The sequence below is a fragment of the Geospiza fortis genome, unplaced genomic scaffold (genome assembly GCF_000277835.1).
Source record: "Geospiza fortis unplaced genomic scaffold, GeoFor_1.0 scaffold66, whole genome shotgun sequence".
Lineage (NCBI taxonomy): Eukaryota > Metazoa > Chordata > Aves > Passeriformes > Thraupidae > Geospiza > Geospiza fortis.
In genome coordinates, this window is record NW_005054312.1 from 3,370,662 (window position 1) to 3,388,664 (window position 18,003).

General features: G+C 43.9%; 2 protein-coding genes across 3 annotated transcripts; one reads left to right on the forward strand and one right to left on the reverse strand.

Moving 5' to 3' along the window:
• The first annotated feature begins 2,927 nt into the window (after positions 1-2,927).
• On the forward strand, positions 2,928-10,983 carry LOC102037366 (transmembrane protein 178B-like). The gene is made up of 5 exons (XM_005419462.3): positions 2,928-2,965; positions 5,700-5,716; positions 6,638-6,751; positions 8,039-8,176; positions 9,332-10,983. The coding sequence occupies exons 1-5, from the start codon at positions 2,928-2,930 to the stop codon at positions 9,574-9,576; spliced, it is 552 nt and encodes a 183-aa protein (XP_005419519.2). The 3' UTR covers positions 9,577-10,983.
• Positions 10,984-11,425: 442 nt separating this feature from the next.
• Positions 11,426-17,997, reverse strand: PSMC3 (proteasome 26S subunit, ATPase 3). Of its 2 annotated transcripts, none has more exons than XM_005419461.3 (11): positions 17,970-17,997; positions 15,157-15,282; positions 14,303-14,407; positions 14,146-14,208; positions 13,551-13,688; positions 13,280-13,423; positions 12,907-13,055; positions 12,311-12,407; positions 12,017-12,162; positions 11,768-11,849; positions 11,426-11,647 (listed from the first exon to the last, which is right to left on the reverse strand). In XM_005419461.3, the coding sequence occupies exons 2-11, from the start codon at positions 15,277-15,279 to the stop codon at positions 11,537-11,539; spliced, it is 1,158 nt and encodes a 385-aa protein (XP_005419518.1). In that variant the 5' UTR covers positions 15,280-15,282; positions 17,970-17,997; the 3' UTR covers positions 11,426-11,536. The 2 variants fall into 2 exon arrangements, with proteins under 2 accessions (XP_005419518.1, XP_030911612.1); XM_031055752.1 differs by lacking the exon at positions 17,970-17,997 and adding an exon at positions 15,634-15,759.
• Between the last annotated feature and the right edge of the window lie 6 nt (positions 17,998-18,003).

An 18,003-nucleotide genomic window follows, 5' to 3' on the forward strand; every position in this document is an offset into this window, starting at 1 on the left:
CCGGTGTCCCTGGCGTGCGGGAAGCGGCGAGGGCGGCCCTGACCCCATCCCGGGTCCTGTGCGCCTCCCTCCCTGCTAGAAATGCTGCAGTGCTGGGTGGGACCGCGTCCTCAGAGAGCCCCTTCGGGGGCCCAGTGCAGGGCCTGACTCTCGGTGGGCGTCCTCCTAACCCCGACACTTCCTTCTAATTGAGTGCTGAGAAACACGCGGTGTTGCTGATAGCACTGTGATTTTTGCAGCAAGGTGAAAGCGACCTGTTGTTCCCATTCTAGCATGAGGGAGTTCTCATCGCTGCAGTAGATTGCCAGGCTTTCATGGTGGCAGATGTCACTCAGGGCCTCCAGGGTGAAAGGAGAGAAAGCTATGGATCTTCTGCTATTGTGGCACATGGTACAAAGCCAAGCAGGCCATGAGGTATAAATAAAAGTCCTGCATTTGGTGGTGCAAATAACATAGTGGGCTGACCCATGAAGTCAATGGGTTATGTATGGTTAATGATAAATAACAGGATTTAGTGTTCCAGCAGGTACATATTAGCACAGAGAGAGTAGGAGTTGGGAAAAGTGCTTCCATTGAGACACAAAATGGAAATGCTATCTTAAGAAAGCGAGAGCAGTTCTTCAGCTTGGCTTCCAACTGTGACGCCAGTCCTGCACAGCAGAGGCTGGATAGACTGGCACTGTGAATCTCAGCTCGTCTTTGTCCCTTCTTTCCAATGCACAGCAGTAACTCTTACTTCTTGAAACTCTAGTGCTGTGTGCTTAGCTTCTTTCTCTATTTATTCTCCTAGGATCCATTTTATGTCATTTCATTTTTATTTCCACTATGAACTCCTTTCACTAAAAGGGAACTCATTAATTTCTTTCTGTTAATTGAGGCTGTCATGTAAAATATTTATCTATTTTTCTGCTTCACACCAAGCAAAATGCTTTTAGCTCCCGCTGAGATTAGCTAAGATGGGGGAACAGGTGGGAAGAATACTAGTTTGGTCCTCAATACTTCTCTTTCTGAGGTATTTTCCCAACACCACAACAAGTCACATAGAGAGGCTAGAGTCTGCACTCTATATGCAGGCCATTACAGGGTGGTGAATGGTCTTCCTCAGTGTTTGATGGGTAAAACTGGAAGGACTCTAAATCTAAAATGTTTTCTGTCTGCTCTGTTTCCTTTTTCCCCCAGCTGTTCTAATAAAAGACCTTGCCTTTCCCTACAAAAACCATTGCCCCCCCCCGATATTCTTTGCCTATTAGGTCTGCAGTTGCTACTGTAAAGATTTATATGTCATCTTACAGAGGGAAATTATTAATAATAGTTCTTGTAGAATCAGATCTTTAAATAGATATGGCTCTCGTATCCCTTCTCCTGACCTGCTTTACTAGCAGACTTTCCTCTTTCCCACTGAGTCTGTATTTTCTCTGACAACTGTGATTAAGCAGCCTTTTCTGACTGATGGTCAGGTGTGGCTGCATCTGAGCTGTTCTCTGTAGCATGATACCAGATCTGGTGCTTCTGAAAAGGAAAAGCTGGTATTTTTTCCCCTGGTGTGACCTGAAGATTGCTCCTGTGCACTGCTGAAAGTCCTATTCCTCCTCAATTTGCATTAAGTTTTCAGCTAGCTCTTTGGTGATGTGTGATGCCTTTCTTTATTCTTAGTATTCCTTAATCTAGATATTTTTATGATCTTTTAGTGAAAGAGGAGTAAATTTTTTCCCACAGTTCTGTGGTAATTTTGGTTTGGGTTTAGAGTCTCCATTTTTTTCTAGTCTCTCTGGAATAAGATTCCTTTCTGCATCTGTCCTGAATTCTGAATAAATTACTTAAGTCCATAAATACGCATACTCATATAGATAATTCCATAGATTTCTAGTCCATCTAATCTACTGCTATTAATACAAAGCAGTTTCATGGAAACTTGCATACTTGAGCATTGTAGCTAATAATGCATATACAAGCATCCATTTATATATCTGGGATATTTAAAAAAGCAAAATATATTCACTTCATATATTTAAAAGGAAAAAACTAGTCAGAAAATGCAGTGCAAAACTGAGAGGTGGGAAATGTTTAAATGTAAGATGGGAATGATATGTGAGATTTTTCTTATAATGCAAAATTACTATTTTGGAACTGTGAAAAAAATACAGTTTCATTTTAAAAATACAATTAAAAGACAAAAGAAGGAATGATGTAAAAAACCACATGGGGAAAATGGAGATTAGCAAGAAGTAAGAGATAGAAGGCAAAGAACTGAACCATTTGGTGGGGAAACAGAGGATCTCTGTGCACATATGGGAGGTTCTCTGAGTGTAAGAACAGGAGCACTACACGTCATCTTGTAGAGCCTGTGCTATGTGGATTCCACATTCAATAACTGATGCTACAAAAACCATCTGCATGGACTGTTCTTAAGTAGTGAGGTCCTGCAAGCGTTCATTATCTCTTGTTTAGGGGTCTTCTCTACCTATGAGTAGAGTAAAACAGTGTTGCTTACAAAATGGTGACAGTAGAAGATGATGAATTGGGAAAGATCCATTCTAACAGGCTGCTTTGGATGGCTTGGTGGGCTCATTGAACAATGGGTGCTTTGACATCCCTAAACTGAAGGAATTAAAAAATAAAAGGTTCATCACTGTTGATAAACCAGGGGTTTTATTGCTTTTCAGGCTTGCTCTGAAAAGTCTCTGGGATGGGACTGGTACATCTCACATATACTGAAAAGACTTCTTGGTACCACAATGTAGCTGATAAAGTGAGGAGAGCCACTGGATGCTTAAGCAGAGGAACGCACCAGTTTGGGGCCATAGTGAGGCCCTTGAGAGAAAACTGCTCAGTCCTGGTGTCTGTACTTCCCATTCTTTCTGACTAATGAGAAGTGGGAAGAGTTACGGGATTGCCTGTGAGGTCTGTAGAGGATCTATTAGAGCGACATGTTTAATAAACTTGATCTGTTTGGTCATGGTCCTTGGTAAGTATGTTCTGTCAGTGGGATCTGTAAGAGTTCTTGTGGTATTTTAAAGGAAGGTTGATTCATTTGATCTGGTTGCCCTTGGGTGACAGTGTGGCCAGAGTGAATGCATGGCTGTGGTGCTCCTTACAATCCTGGGCAGAAATGGTAGGAATATGCCAGGAAGCTTCAATGGCCAATTGGTCCTGGGGCATGAAGGAGGGGAGGGCCAGGCCTCACATGGTATTTAGTTGCTAACTGGCCATGACTGCTCGTGGGCAGTAGGGGGTCTCTCCCAACTGTGTGAGAGTCAAACTGCTCTGATACTGGGCCACACAGCAGAATTGAAAATGACCCCCTCCATTGCTTCATAAACCTCTGGCACATTGTTTAAAGAAAACCTGCATGTCTCAACGTTGGAGACAAAAACTAAACTGAAAATCAGGGTGTGCTAAGCCCAGGATTACAGATTGAATGTATCACAGCAGTGTTGGTGTTTCCATGTTTCTGGCAGCTTAGGAACAAGGGGCCTGTGCTCTGCCTGGGTATCTGGCTAGTCTAGCAAGCATCCTCTGACCTTTCCCATCCTTCGTCTTCAGTCAGGAGAAAGGACTCATCCAGAGACACTCACATATACTTTTCCAAGGGCTGTGTGAGTTCCAAGGGGAACCTGTCTGCAGTTGCAATCCTGAGGGGTAAAAAAAAACATGTTGAGGACAAGGTGTTAGAAACAATGTTGGCTGTGAGAAGGCACACGAATGCAGCTGGGCCATGAAAAGTGTCAGTGTGACACTGCTGGATGCCGTTCATGTTTATTTTTTAATCAAGAAAATTGTACATGCAGTGTGACTCTCACAGTGTTCTGTTAAAGCCCTTAGAAATGCTGGCATCAGGCTGTCCTTCTAACCTTTTTCTTGGATGTGTGCTTTATGGTTAACTAATGACCTGGAGGAGAAGGAAGCACCTGCCTCCTTCTGTCCTGTATTCCTAATGTACTCCTGTGCCAAAACAGACAACACACACTTATTGTTCACCACATGACTCTGTTCTATTCAAGCCTTTGCCTGAAGGCAAGAGTTTTAATTTTGGCAGGCTTTCTTATGGTACTTGTCTGAGTGTGTTGTAAACAAAAAGGAAATCACTGTGCTAGCAGGTTTCTGAAATGGAGGGCAGGATGCTGTCCCTATTTTATAGACTGCAATTTCAGGTATGTAAGGCTCAGGTCCAAGGACTTACTGGAGTACCTTTGAAACACCTTTTACTTAACAATAACTTTAGACTGCAATCCTGATTTTGATTTTTACTTTTTTTTCTTGAGTACTTAGAGAACAAGGTGTTATATGACTTTAAATGCAGTCCTGTGGAGTACCTGGCCATATTTGAGTGCATGGCATCTCTGCAAGTGAGACTTAGAGATTCACTCAGAAAATGGGAAATACAGACTAGTGATGGCAAATGCAAAATTGAGGTTCTGAAGGGTGCCTGGGTGTGTGTTAAAATTTCCTGGGACAAAGTGGCTTAGGTATCCAGCTGAGATCACACTCACTGCTTCTCCAAGTCCCTTACTCTCTTGCCTGCTTATTTCAACTTTTCTAGAAGATCTGCAGAGAGAGGCCTCCCTTGCTTTGCCTACAGTGGTTCACATTAGAGTGGGTCCAGCCTGTGCTCTCGGGAAAATGGAATCTTGTTGGAAAGATGGCTTGTCCTGGTGTAATCAAAGGCTGTTACCAAGCCTATGGATTAGAGGTCAGCACTGAGCTAAAGCCCTGCAATCTGTGCACTCCTGAGCTTTTTTTTTTTCCTGCAAATTTGCTGTTTTAATAGAATTGTTATATGCTAACTATATAAAATCAGCACTTTGAATTCTGGGGAAGAAAGGATTAGAAGTACAGTTTTTAAACCAGAGGCAGAATTAATTGATATCCAAAAATTTCTAAATAACCAGTTTTGTATGGGAAGGTGGAGAGGTTTTAGTTTTAGTTTACATGTTAAACTCTTGGAATAATAAAGAGCCAATATTTTTCTTAGTGATGTCTTAGCTGAGAAGTCCATAGCTTTGATCATGAGGGATGTATGTCTCTGGTCTTTGCTTTTTATTTAATGAGCTATAAAAATAGTAATCCTTGTTCTTATTTAAAATGCTGCTTCATATATACTACTTTTATGATCAGGAAATGTAAATGCATAAATAATACTTTTAATGAATGCAGTGCATTATAATCTGAAATCTGATGCCATTAGTTTGTTCTATTTACATATTTCTCAACAACACATGCAAATCGTGTCAATATTGAAATTGAGTTCAGCCAGCAGTCACAGGTGAAATTTGGTTAGATACTGTGATGTGTTGTATATGGCCTAAGTTCTTAACTCAGATGTCTGCAGCCTTTGCAAATGAACTGGCACCCTCTGACACTGGGTTGTCTTGCTGATCATTGGCTCAGGTGGATCCACAGTCCTGTCCTGAGGTAGCTGCAGGAAGGGAGCACTGCTCAGCAGGACAGGGCCACTGGCTGCAGGTGAAGGGCAGCACCTCTGTGTATTGTGTGCAGCTGGAAGTGCTCTGTGCTGCTGGGGAAACAGCAGGGAGCCACAGCAAGGGAAGGGGTGGTGGGAAGCACAGCTGAGAATCGGAGCCCACTTGAAATGGGAGGAAATTCAGATCACCTTTCCCTCCCTGGCCTGATGGCTGGAATTGCCTGGGCCTCTCATATGCAGCTTCTGATCTTGTGAAATGGGGGCTTCCTCTTTGCAGGTCCTTGCAGAAACCAGGTCAGTACAGTCCCAGTGAATATTGTTAGAGAACAAAATCAAGCTTCTCATTGCTATGGGAGCCACAGAAAGCTCAATTCTTCTCCTGGGTTTTCTAGTGTCTTTTGCAAAGCTGATCACTGAATCTGCAGCTCTCTGCTAGTGATTGTTCACCAGCTTAATTAGCTCACTGGCCAGTTGATTGTTTTGAATGGTTCTTCTGCTCTAACATTCAAATAGTGGTAATGGCCCTGTAGCCACTGTTTAAGAGGAACTTTTTCTACTATTTAGCTCTTTTATCTTTCTGGTTGCTCTCTTCCTCCACCATCCATGTTTATTCTCCCCCAGTTTCTAAATTAAAAATCCCTTTCAAGAAGAGCATGCTTGTAAGTTCACATTTACATCTGGGATACAATTTCTTTAAGCTATTATGGAAACATAGTATTCTACCTGGATACTACTGTTTCCTGAAAATAAAGCAAAGAGCCAATGATTATTGGAGTGAATTCAAAAGATTCTCCTATGCAGTTCACTTTCCAGCATTCATTCAAAATTTTCAAAGTGTTACAATTCTGTCTTCTTAGAGATGAAGGGGTCCTGTTGGTGCTTGGCCACATTCTTGTCTCCTTAGACGTCCCAAAAAAGATCATAGCAATTCCTATAGAAAGCTTTTAGACATGTTTTTCCTGACTGTCATTACTGTTTAACTTCAGTTGTTGCTTCTTGGAGAGACACCTGGCTCCTGCTTAGCTGGTGTTTCTTTGTAGGTTCTCTCCCCTCCTAATCCCAAAGCCTTTGAAATAAACAGCTCTTTTTTGGCTACATTTGCCCTGTTACTGAACGAAGGCTTCCCCTGTGCGAGCTCTGCTGGACTTGCCAACCCAGCAGCACGTGCAAGGCCAGGGGGGTTTCCTGCTGTTTCACACTGATGTCTCTTCACAGGAGTTATTCAGCGCTGCACTGCTGTGAAGTACCACTACACCTCCAGCTCTCTGCCTCGCAACTTGCCCATCAACATCACCAACACCATCCGGCAGGATGAGTGGCACGCGCTCCGTAAGTGGCCCTGAGCAGGCTCAGGAATGTTTGCATCACTGAATGCCTTAATGCAGTGCCAGCTGAGTTCTCGGGATCACCTCATCTAAGCATGGCACTGGGCTCTAACCATAGATATAGATTGATTAGTGAGGAAGTGCAAGCAGCCAACTGTATGATTGGAAGGGGACATGGGATTTGGAGGGGCTTAAAGCTGGGAATTCAGGAATACAGATATATGTAGTGATTTGCAAGGTGTCATCGTATTCTGGATCTGAGCACAGACAGTTCCTAGCTGGCTTACAGCAAAGGTGCTGCATCACTGTATAGATCCTGGTGCAATTTTCTGTGTGCACACCAGTGACCTGATTCAACCCCCTGGTGACCAGTTCTTTTAGGGAACATCTCAGTTTGTCTTTGCACCAGAACCTGGCCCACAAGCTGCCTTACGCCCAAGTCCTTCCCACACGGATAACTGACCTGTAGCCTGTGACTGAGAATGATTTAATCAGGTTTTTTTTGCTCCCGCTTCTCTCTGTTTTTTTATTCTATTGCTTACATAATTCAACATAGCCCCTGTCATGTGAGAGTCAGTGCCAAGGAAATCCTAGTTCAGCTGGAGACTGAACTAGAAGGAGACAAGGACGGCAATTTTACTATGGAAAGCAAAATGCTGTTCATGACACTGGTACCCAAGCTTTTTTTTAGAGCTTGTTACTGGAGTTGTTCCCATAATACTGTATTGATCTGCTGTCTGCTTCTGTCCTCCCACTATTCCTCTTTTCAGTTCACACTGTGTGCCTCCCATGCACTAATCCTTTAGTCCTCTCCAGTGTCCCCTCTTGCTTCTATTTTCAGCATTTCAGCAGAAAATTTTCTCCCCCAACAAACTCTATCCCAAAGAAAGATATCACAGCAAAAAAAAAAAAAAAAAAAAAAAAGAAAAAAAAATAAAAAAAGAAAAAGAAAAAAGAAAAATAAAAGACCTTGCAGTACTAACATGAGTTTGTAATGTACCCTTCTCCCCTTCTGTCTCATGCTGGGGAGTATTTGGCTGGTACTTTGGACAGAAATGCTCTCCAGTTACACAGTGTGCAGCACAATGGAGCCATTTTAGATGGATTCCCTTAGTTTCAGTGTAATGGGCAAACTACCTCAAAGAAGCTATGGGAGGAGAAGTCCATCGTTGAAATATAAAAAATATAAACTTTAGAACCAGTAAATCCACATCTGGCCTCTGCACTGGCTGTTTTCTCTAGGTACTGCCATCTTCATGTCTTTTGTCTTCCTTTTCTCCTTTTCCTTCAGATCTGCGGAGGATGACAGCTGGCTTCATTGGCATGGCAGTCTCCATTATCCTGTTTGGGTGGATCATTGGTGTGCTGGGCTGCTGCAAACAGCAGGAGCTCATGCAGTACGTGGCTGGGCTGCTCTTCCTAATGGGAGGTGAGAGCCTTTTGCTTCTGCTCCTCAAGTCACCACATTCAGTATTGCTGCCTTGTAAAAATAAAAGTAACATCAGCCCTCCACAACTACATGAAGCAGTTACTTAGTGCAGCAAAATGTCAGCACAGTGCAGTTACTACTTCCAGCACTGGGCAGAACCTGTGCTTGCGTGGATGCTGCATGTTTCTTAGTAGACCCTAATGTGTGTGTATGAGCCTTCTGCTCTAGAGGGCTGGTGTGTAGCCACAGGGACCATGTGCACAAATAGCACAGTCCTCTGGCTTGCTCCAAGTGTGCAGCCTGTGGCTCCTGTCAGACAGCTCAGCCCAGTTTTCCCTAGGAATCATAACAAACAAACATAACTTAATGTGGAGCACCTTTCTGGTACTCAGAGATGCTTAGATCTTCATGTAATGATGAAGTCCAAACCAGCCAAGCCTGGGAGGACATTGGCCCAGTGATAAGGATGTGAGCTCAGTGCTTGCCAGGGGCGTTACATCTGTTTGTCCTAGGTGGGAGCAGCCTTTCTGTATGACCAAAGGTTTTTCTGAACTTTGATTTTTCAACTTGAAAATGGGCAGTATAGACCTGGAGTCTAGTGTAGTAGTGTATATTAAACATATTGGAGAGCCTTGTGTCTTCTTAGGCTTTTTCTCCTCTATACAGGTGTTCAGTGAATGTGTAGCAGATGACAAAAATCTGGGCATGCTTTGTGGGCCTAGGGTACAGCTGGCAGAAATGTGGGTGCTCCTAGTGGAAACCAAAAAGTGCTGCACTTTGCAGCCCTGGGATTTAGTGAGCTAATTACCTTTCATACCAAGTACTGTCTGGAACCTGATGACATTAGACACTGGAAATAGTCTCAAGAGAATCAATGCATGATGAACTATGACTGAGTTCAAAATTGCAATGAAAGGTGCTAGAGGCAGTACTGTCTATTTGTAAAGCAAGGTATCCTGTAGTCCTACATATTTTCCCTTTTTTTTTTTTTTTTTCTCTGCCTTATAAGGAGAGTGGCCAGTATGACTGCAGAAAAAACCCCAAGGGTAATTCTTGATTTTGAAAATGCATGACTTTGAAAATACTGAGGGAAAAACCAGAGCATAATTAACCTGTCTGAGGGCAGTGTAGAACCCTCTTGCTTTTCTCCTGCAGGTACTTGCTGTATCATCTCACTCTGCACATGCGTAGCTGGGATCAATTTTGAGCTATCCCGCTATCCTCGCTACGTCTATGGGCTGCCAGAGGACATCAGTCATGGCTATGGCTGGTCCATGTTCTGTGCCTGGGGGGGCCTGGGCCTCACCCTGCTGGCTGGGTTCCTCTGCACTTTGGCCCCATCACTCAACACCTCCCGGGAATCCGTACAAAAACCCAGACAAGAAAATGGGGCCGTGTGACCCCAGAGAGAGCAAGGAGAGACTCTGGAAAGCGCAGCCTGGGCAGAGCTGTGGGTTAACACCAGGAAGAGGTGGCATGTCAGCGTGTGGAGAGCAGTGCCAGAGCTGTCGGAATGCCAGCCCATGGGACGCTGCTACAGCCTCCAGTCGCAGACACGGACATTGCAAGTAACTCCAGGTCTGAATTATTGGCAACTTGATCATTGATGGTTTAAGGGGGACAGTTCTTTCAATTTGTTTTTCTTCTGTTTACAAGGGATTAAGTCCAAGATTGTGTCTTTTTTTGTGCTGTTTTTTGAACTGTACCTCCATGGTCCTGTTATTGTCCAGTTGTAAGGGATGTTTACGCACCAACTCTATTGCTGCAGGTCTGTGTAATTCAGACCCAATTTAGGGCAAGGAGCTAAGTGAAGTTGGCTTGAACACTTTTGCAACAGGCATGTCTAGTGTTGGCTCAGGCCATCCTTTCCCAAAAGAACCTTGATCTAAGCTGAGGTTTAGGCCAAAGAATTAGCCCATTCTTAGTATTAATTTATTTAAATCAGAAACCTGTGCTATTCCATGCTGTGGATTCAGCTATTTACTCACTACTCAAACTGTTTCCAAAAGGAGCTAGCTGTAACTGAGCAGCAAGACTCCAAGAAAACTCTTACAGATTCTGGGAAAGCAGAGGAAAGGTCTTCTCAGCTTCTTACACAGTGAAGGTTACTCATCTGCCTAACTAACATACCCTTGTTTTAATGGGGAGATGTATGCAACATGCAGATTTTAACTATTCCACCAGAGGTACATTTTTCAGAATGTGTCATAGTTTGAGCTGCCAGGATCAACTTTCACTTCTGAACTAACTTCTGGGTGCAACTCCTGCTCTGTGAAAGGAGATGAGTAATTCTCCCTCAGCTCAAATAACAGTACTGCTAAAATAGCAGATGTACAGCCCCATCTAACATTTAGTGTCCAAAGGAACCACAGTGTATTTTCCTCAGGAACGTGTGGCTTCTGCCCCTTCCACTGCCAAATGCCCTGAGCGCAGTGTGTTAAGAACACGCGTGTTCTGCTGGAACAAGATCCCTCTCCAAAATGAGCACCAAGGACCTTGGTACCAGCACAAGTACTAGGGCTAACTCAGGAACATCAGCCAAAGTACTTTGGAGTGCATTTTTCTTTCATCCATCTATTATTTTTCTCCTTCTTACATCCCCGCCCCTCTCCCAAGCGTCCAAAAACTGCACAGGTAAAGATGAGATGGCCAGCATTTGGAGATGTTTACATTGTATTTAAAATACAATACAGTGGCATGTAAGATACTTAATGCTAAAGTCAGTGTATTTATGAAAAGTGTAATTTTTAAATGGAAGTTGTAATTCTCAACTGGCATTAAAAGTACTGAAAGACTTGCTTGATGGATGAAACCTCGAATTCTTCATGACTAATGACCTGACTGATTCCCCAGAGAGCTCACACACACATACCAGCAACAGTGTTAAAGCTTCAAGAGTTAAGTTCGCGTGACAAAGTTAAAACATCATTCATGTGTGAATTATGTTCACCCTTGCAAAGTGAGTGTTCAAAAGTTTCAAACTCTAACCATGCTGCAGGCTGTTCACTGGCTGTGCAGGCAAGAACCAGGGATGCTGTCTGAGCTGCAGGTCATCAATGTCACAGAACACTTACTGCAGTATGGTCTCCTGGTCCTCATGAGGAAGTATCAGAGCAGTGTTTAATCCAGTGCTAGTTGGAGGAGGGTCCAAAGGCAGCATGGTGGGCACAGTGCACAGGAGGCTTTTAGCCTGCCTTCACACAGATGTAGAACCACCGAGCAAGGGCGACAGCCCCAACACATCACAGATTTGTTTTTAAAGGGAAAAAAATGCTTTTATTTTTTCCAGACAGAAAATAAGTGTTACAGTCCAGTCTATTCATGTCCTCTGCCAAGGCCACAACCTTGACTGGGCAGGGATCAGGCATAGTACTGCAGATTGGCTTTTTTCTTTGCTTGAACCTCCAGGATTCCTTCCATGTAGTCCTCGTGGGTGAGCTCTGTAGCTCCACGGCGGAGGGCAATCATCCCCTGGCCAATGAGACAGTATTTAGAGAGAGAATGTGTGCACCACAGCAGTTCCAAACAGCTGCTCCATTCTAGCTTTCACATTCCCTCCCATCAGTGCTATTCCTATGGAGGAATACTTACCGCTTCGACACACACAGCCTTGCACTGGGCTCCATTGAAATCATCTGTGCAGCGAGCCAGTTCCTCATAGTTCACGTCAGGGCTAAAATGAGCAAATGGGAAAAAAAGTCTGAGAACATGTACCAAATAGAAAAAGCAACATAGGGAGTTTCCTCAGCCCCACAGTGAGGTCCCAGCAAGTGACTGCCAACCACTTCTCAGCCCTGAGGTACCATCATAAGTGACAAAAAGAGCCCCAGAAGGCCATACCTGACATTCATTTTGCGTGAATGAATCTGCATAATTCTGGCTCTGGCCTCTTCATTAGGCATTGGGAACTCAATCTTCCGATCTAATCGTCCAGAGCGGAGCAAAGCTGGGTCCAAGATATCAACCCGGTTGGTTGCAGCGATCACCTAAGTAGAAGTAGGATCATCAGTGTGAGGCACCTGGAAGACAGGCCTCTTCTCCCCAAAGATTCACCAAGCTTCTTCCCTGGACATTGTTTTCCATCCCCTGCTAGAATGCCCTGGACCTCAGCAGCACTCCCTGCTAGCTCCCAACCTTGACTTGTGTGTTGGGCTGGAAACCATCGAGTTGATTAAGCAGCTCCAGCATGGTCCTCTGCACCTCCCGGTCACCGGCCTTCTCACTATCAAACCTGAGGGGAAATGAGTAAAACCATCAGTATGAACCTGACCACCCTGTCCCTATGTTTTTAATTACATCAAAACACAGAATTACTGTAGTTCATGCTCCTTGGCTGAGGTGTTCCAATTTTTTCCTTGAAACTACAGTTCTACCATGATGAGGACTGCAACTAGAATAACTGTCAGCAGCACCTAAGACTTATTTAGTCCTTAAAGCTGATTGGGGCTTATGTTGTCCAGGCCTACGTAGTAAATGAGGGTGAACATCTCCAGGAACCTGCTGCAGTGATCAGAAAATAGTTTTATACAGCAGGAGACTATCAGACAGATCCCAAGTCTGACAAACTTTGCTTCTGAGCCCCAAGGATTGTGGCAACTGCTATCCATCTGTGACTGTGTTCACACTCTCTTTCTGAGTAAGCCCTGCTTTAAAAGGCTCTGCTTACATACACAGGCAAAGGAGGCTGCTAGGCAGCTCCCAAGAACTTTACAACATGGACTACAGCTCACCTTTTAGTGCCAATGGCATCCAGTTCATCAATAAAGATGATGGAAGGAGCTTTTTCCTTCGCGAGAGCAAAAGCATCGCGTACCAGCTTTGCTCCATCGCCAATGAACATCTGCACAAGTTGTGGACCTGCCAGCTTCAGGAACGTGGCCTGGGAGGTGAAAGAGAATCAATCCTAGGCCTCATTTCACAATAGGGTCACTTCTGAGTACTATAAGAAGCCATTAATAAAAACAAGCAAGGAAGCAAATAGACAGGAAAATCCCAGCCTTTGTAACACCAATTTGTGTGTATGACCCTCTTCCCCTGGAGGTGTTCTTACTCTTTGTCAGGTACTATTCTACAGCTGCACACACTTTCACAGGTTCCTTTTACCTTGGTCTGGGCAGCACATGCTCGAGCTAGAAGTGTCTTCCCTGTTCCTGGAGGCCCATACATAAGGACTCCTTTGGGTGGCTGTATACCCAAATTTTCAAATTTCTCCTTATGATTCATTGGCAGGACAATGGCCTCCACGAGCTACAACAAAAGAAAAATATTAATACATAAACCCATTCTTCTCCACAGATCCACACTGTCTGCTTTTGAGTTGGAAGTTAAAAGATGCTGTCCACAGTCACAGCAGAAACTATACATAAAGTATCACCTCTTGGATTTGTTTATCCAGCCCCCCGATGTCACTGTACTGCTCAGTGGGCCTCTCATCCACCTCCATGGCCTTCACCCGTGAATCATACTCAGTAGGCAGAGTCTCCAGGATCAAGTAAGAGTCTTTGTTCACCCCCTGTAAACACAAGTCCTTTGCTTTTAACAGGTTCCCTCAGATAGCACTTAATAAACATGCAATCAAAGCCAATTTACTAGACCTCAAGGATGCAGGAATAACCAGCCTTGACACAGGCATTCATCAAATTACCCCAGCTTGGCAGAGTGGACAATGCCACAGTCACATTTTAAACGAGTGGTCCAGTTTATTTACAATAAAAAGACAGGGTTTAAAAAACTTACTAAGTGGTCTCTAAACTTTCAGCACCTAATTGTATGTATAAAAGACACACACCCCAAACTGCTTTTCTTTACTACAAACCGTAGTAACTGAGCCCATAATACCTATCTATGAAAATTTTAGTAGAGAAATGGTCTTGGGGAAATCTGGACAGATTTGTCTTCTTTCTTAAAGGCAAGACATACGCAATTTTCTGGCCACCATCATATCCAACTATCACAACAGAATCGCTCACCACTAGATCTCCAGGCTTCAACTTCTCAGCATCAACTAACCCAATAACAGGCAGGAAATATGTCTGTAAAAAAGAAATCAAAGTGAGTAAAACCAGATGTACCAGGAGAAGATCCTCTGTATCACTCCTCGCACCTGGCTGGGGACATGGATCTTACCTGACGTGTAGAGGTCTTGATCACAGCACACTTGCCCTTTCTCTGGGAATCCAGGTCAATGTTTGCTCCATCCTCCTCCTGGTCATTTGGGTCAACATCCAGCAGCTGAAAACCAGGGTGAAAGAGTTCAAAACAATGTAACCAGGCTAGCAGGATGATCCCAGGATTAATGCTTCTAACATACATGCATTAGAAGAAATAAAACTCCATCATTCATCAGCAGTAGAATCCTGAAAGCATTAAAGCCCTCCTGTAAAAATTGATTTCTTCCTTTCCTTATGAAGCAGCACGAAATAGTGCATAGAAAGATGTTACAAAATTCAGAACAAAGTAGTAGCTAATGGCACCGATTCCTTCTCCCATACAGCAGCTCACATTAAGGCTTAAGCTCATTAAGTTTTTAAACAGTAGTACAAAGCAATCTCATTTTTAATAGCAAACTATGAGCATTCTTTTTCCTATCATCAGAATTACTGAACTACAAAAGGAATGTGATAAAGTAACAGAGCCATGGCCTTTCATTTGCTGTTTCACAAGTTACAGAGAGCATGTGTCCAATTTCAGATGCTCAAGTTTACACTCAGAAGGGCTGTGCCACCCTCTGATGGTTGTTAAGTACCGATGAACAGTACCCAAAGCCAAAAGAATGACCCAGAGAACAAGTGGGCAATAGACATGCACTTCCAGGTCACAAATAAAACCAACAGAAAACCCTGAAAGTCCTGGCTCTGGCAGCATTGGTAGTCTGAGAATACTCCAGGCCTTGAATCCCTGATGAGCTCCCTGCCTTTCTCCCTGACACTATAAATTGCACACACTTCTCATATCACTATGTAAAAGCCCACCACCCTCACCTCAATAACATTGGAGACAAGGTATGGCAGGGTTTTGTTCACTTTGATCTTTTCACTGTTTTCTTTGATCTTGTCTTTCATGGCCTGGAGCTCGTGGGTCACTCTCAGTACCTCACTCTTCATGATCTGCAGTTGGTACACAGAAGAAAGAAAAAGGAATAGTGTCAGAAAACTGAGGCAAGATAAAATTAATAGATTGTTCCAAAAGCAAACCATTACAGAAATCTAAGCCTGAAGAATAAAGGGAAATGTAATATATAAAAAAAAGCAAGGCCAGCAAATTAGCCAAAATTTGTTAGGAATAAAGGCTATACAGTCCATTCTGGTCTCTAACTAATCAATAACCCCAAAGAATTTCTTCCCAGTGTTACCTGGTAGCCTCAGCCTAATCAATATGGCCCAGATATGGCAACTGTGGTTTGGTTTGGATGTGATCTTTTAATAAATACAGATACAAAAGTAACTACATACACACACCTATTTCAGTTGTGTTTTGGAAGGTGGTTGGAACTAGATGATCTTTAAGGTCCTTTGCAACACAAAGCATTCTATGATTCAGCCTGGAGAAGAGAGGGCTCCAGGAAGACCTCATGGTGGCCTTTCTGCATTTAAAGCTGTCTTGTAAGAAAGATAGGCACAGACTTTTTAGTAAGACCTGTTACAACAAGACAAGAGGGTAAATTTACACTAGATATAAGATTTTTTTACAGTAAGGATAGTAAAACACTGCAACAGGTTGCCTAGAAATATGGTGGTTGCCCCATCCCTGGAAACATTCAAGACCAGGTTGGACAGGGCTCTGAGTAACCTGGTCTAGTTAAAGATGTCCCTGCTCACAGCAGGAGTTGGCCTTTAAAAATCCCTTCCAACCCAAACTATTCTATGATTGTATTAACTGTAAGGGAAAAAAAAAACTCTAACAAAAAACGTTCTGTACTCCCCATCCAACAGTGAGTACATTTACACCCAGCACAGATGTCTGCAGTGCTGTCTGGCTGACACTGGCAGGCCTTTTCCTCCTTTTCCTGGTTAGTCACACAGTGTGCCAACACACAATTTGTGATCCCCAGTGAAGTGACTGGAGCACCAAGAGATCTCAGGAGAACTGCTCACACCTGAACTGGTATGTGTGATTCTGTTCAATGGGGAAATCCACTCTTCACTAAGAAACCATCTTTTTAAAAGTCTTTATGCCTAAGCATAATACTGTGCTGCAACACATTCACAGGCCAGAACTGTAACAGGAGCCAATACAGAATCTGTTAAATAAAAATGCAAAAAACTTAATAAATTTGATTTAATAAAACAGCCAAGAAAACATTAAAGGAGAACTGCCTGAAGGAAGGGTTCTTACAAACATTTTGCAATTATAATGCTCTTACTATGAAATGAAGAAGGCTACTTCTACTCCTTACTGTATTCTGCAGTTTAAAAATAAGACACAGATTTACCTTTACTGTCTTTAAAGAATAATAAAGTACACTAGTAAGTTAGAATTACTTGTGGAGCCTGAAGCAGTATAGGATGAAGTTACTTTATAGAACTTATGAAATATTTTATTTCAATACTGCTAACACTGGGCAGCAAACATTCTAAATTTGTAAGTGCTCTTTTATGCAAAACATGTCTATCACAAGACAGGTCTATCTGCTTAACATCTCCATGAATGAACAAGCAAGAGGATGGAATGTTTTCTCCTCGTGTTTGCAGATGACACCAAATTGGGGGGGCATAGTCTTGGCGTTCAAAGGCAGAGCTGCCACACAGAAACCTTACAAAAAACGAGGACATATGTAAAGCCTCGCAGCAGGAAGGGAAGTGACCCTTGCAGTGACACATGCTGGTGACTGTCTGGCTGAGGAATGGACCTGGGGGTCTCCATAAGACAACAAACTGAACAGGAGCCAGCAATGTGCCCTGACAGCAAGGGTGGCAAACGGCATCCTGGGCTGTACTATCAGGACTGCAGGCAGTAGATGGAGAGAAGTGTTGAGTCCCCTCTATTCCATACTTTTAGATCCTACCTAGAGCACTCAGTCCAGTTTTGGTGTCCCCCCCATACAGCAAAGACATTGATAAACTGGACTGAATTCAGCATAGGGCCACCAAGATGGCTGGGGGCTGGAGCATGGGCCCCCCTGAGGGAGGTGGGTTTGTTCAGCTGGAGAACAGAACAGCTGGGGAAGGAGGTATCAGAGACTGAACCAGACACTTCACAGGAATACACAATGGACAGATGAAATAACAAAGGCTGAAACAGGTGCGGCTCAGACTGTAGCAAAGCAAATCTTTATCCTCACGAGGTCTGTCAAGCAGCAGCAATGAACACCCTGCGAAGCAGTGCAATATGTGTCTTTAAAGGCTTTCAAGATCCAACCGGATCAAGCCCTGAGTAGCCTGAGTTATGGCTGACCCTGCTTTGATTAGGAGTTTGGCCTGGAGGTCTGCTCAAGTCCCTTCCAACTTAAATTACTCAAAGATCCTACCCGACTCAAGCCACAGAACAGACTTCCCCTTCCCCTCTGCCTACAAGGCAGGGAGGGCCTGTGTAACTTTAGCGAAAGCATCCATGGCTGCGTCGAACAGCCGCCCCCTCAGCTTCCTCGGGTCGATGCTCTTCCAGTGATTCTTCCCTACCTTCGCGGTTCAGTATTCCTCAATCTGCCGTTCTCGATTCAATTAACCGTGTTTAATTTTTTGCTGTCCCCGTGGCTGTGCTAACCCGCCCGCCCCGAACAAAAGCAGCACAGAGCTCCCGGGAGGGCGGCCTGGCCCGGCTCCGCTCCCCGGCCCGGCGCGGCCCCCGCCGCTACCTTGATCTCGCTGTCGAGGAGGCGGGGGGGGCGC

Excerpts from the sequence above, each read along its gene's own strand:
- LOC102037366 (XM_005419462.3), top strand. The coding sequence starts at position 2,928 with ATGTTTAATAAACTTGATCTGTTTGGTCATGGTCCTTG. Across the intron at positions 6,752-8,038 it reads GGATGAGTGGCACGCGCTCC|ATCTGCGGAGGATGACAGCT; the intron begins GTAAGTGGCCCT and ends CTTTTCCTTCAG. Across the intron at positions 8,177-9,331 it reads GCTGCTCTTCCTAATGGGAG|GTACTTGCTGTATCATCTCA; the intron begins GTGAGAGCCTTT and ends TTTCTCCTGCAG.
- PSMC3 (XM_005419461.3), bottom strand. The coding sequence starts at position 15,279 with ATGAAGAGTGAGGTACTGAGAGTGACCCACGAGCTCCAGGCCATGAAA. Across the intron at positions 14,209-14,302 it reads TCAAGACCTCTACACGTCAG|ACATATTTCCTGCCTGTTAT; the intron begins GTAAGATCCATG and ends TCTTTTTTACAG. Across the intron at positions 11,648-11,767 it reads AGGCTGTGTGTGTCGAAGCG|GGGATGATTGCCCTCCGCCG; the intron begins GTAAGTATTCCT and ends CTCATTGGCCAG.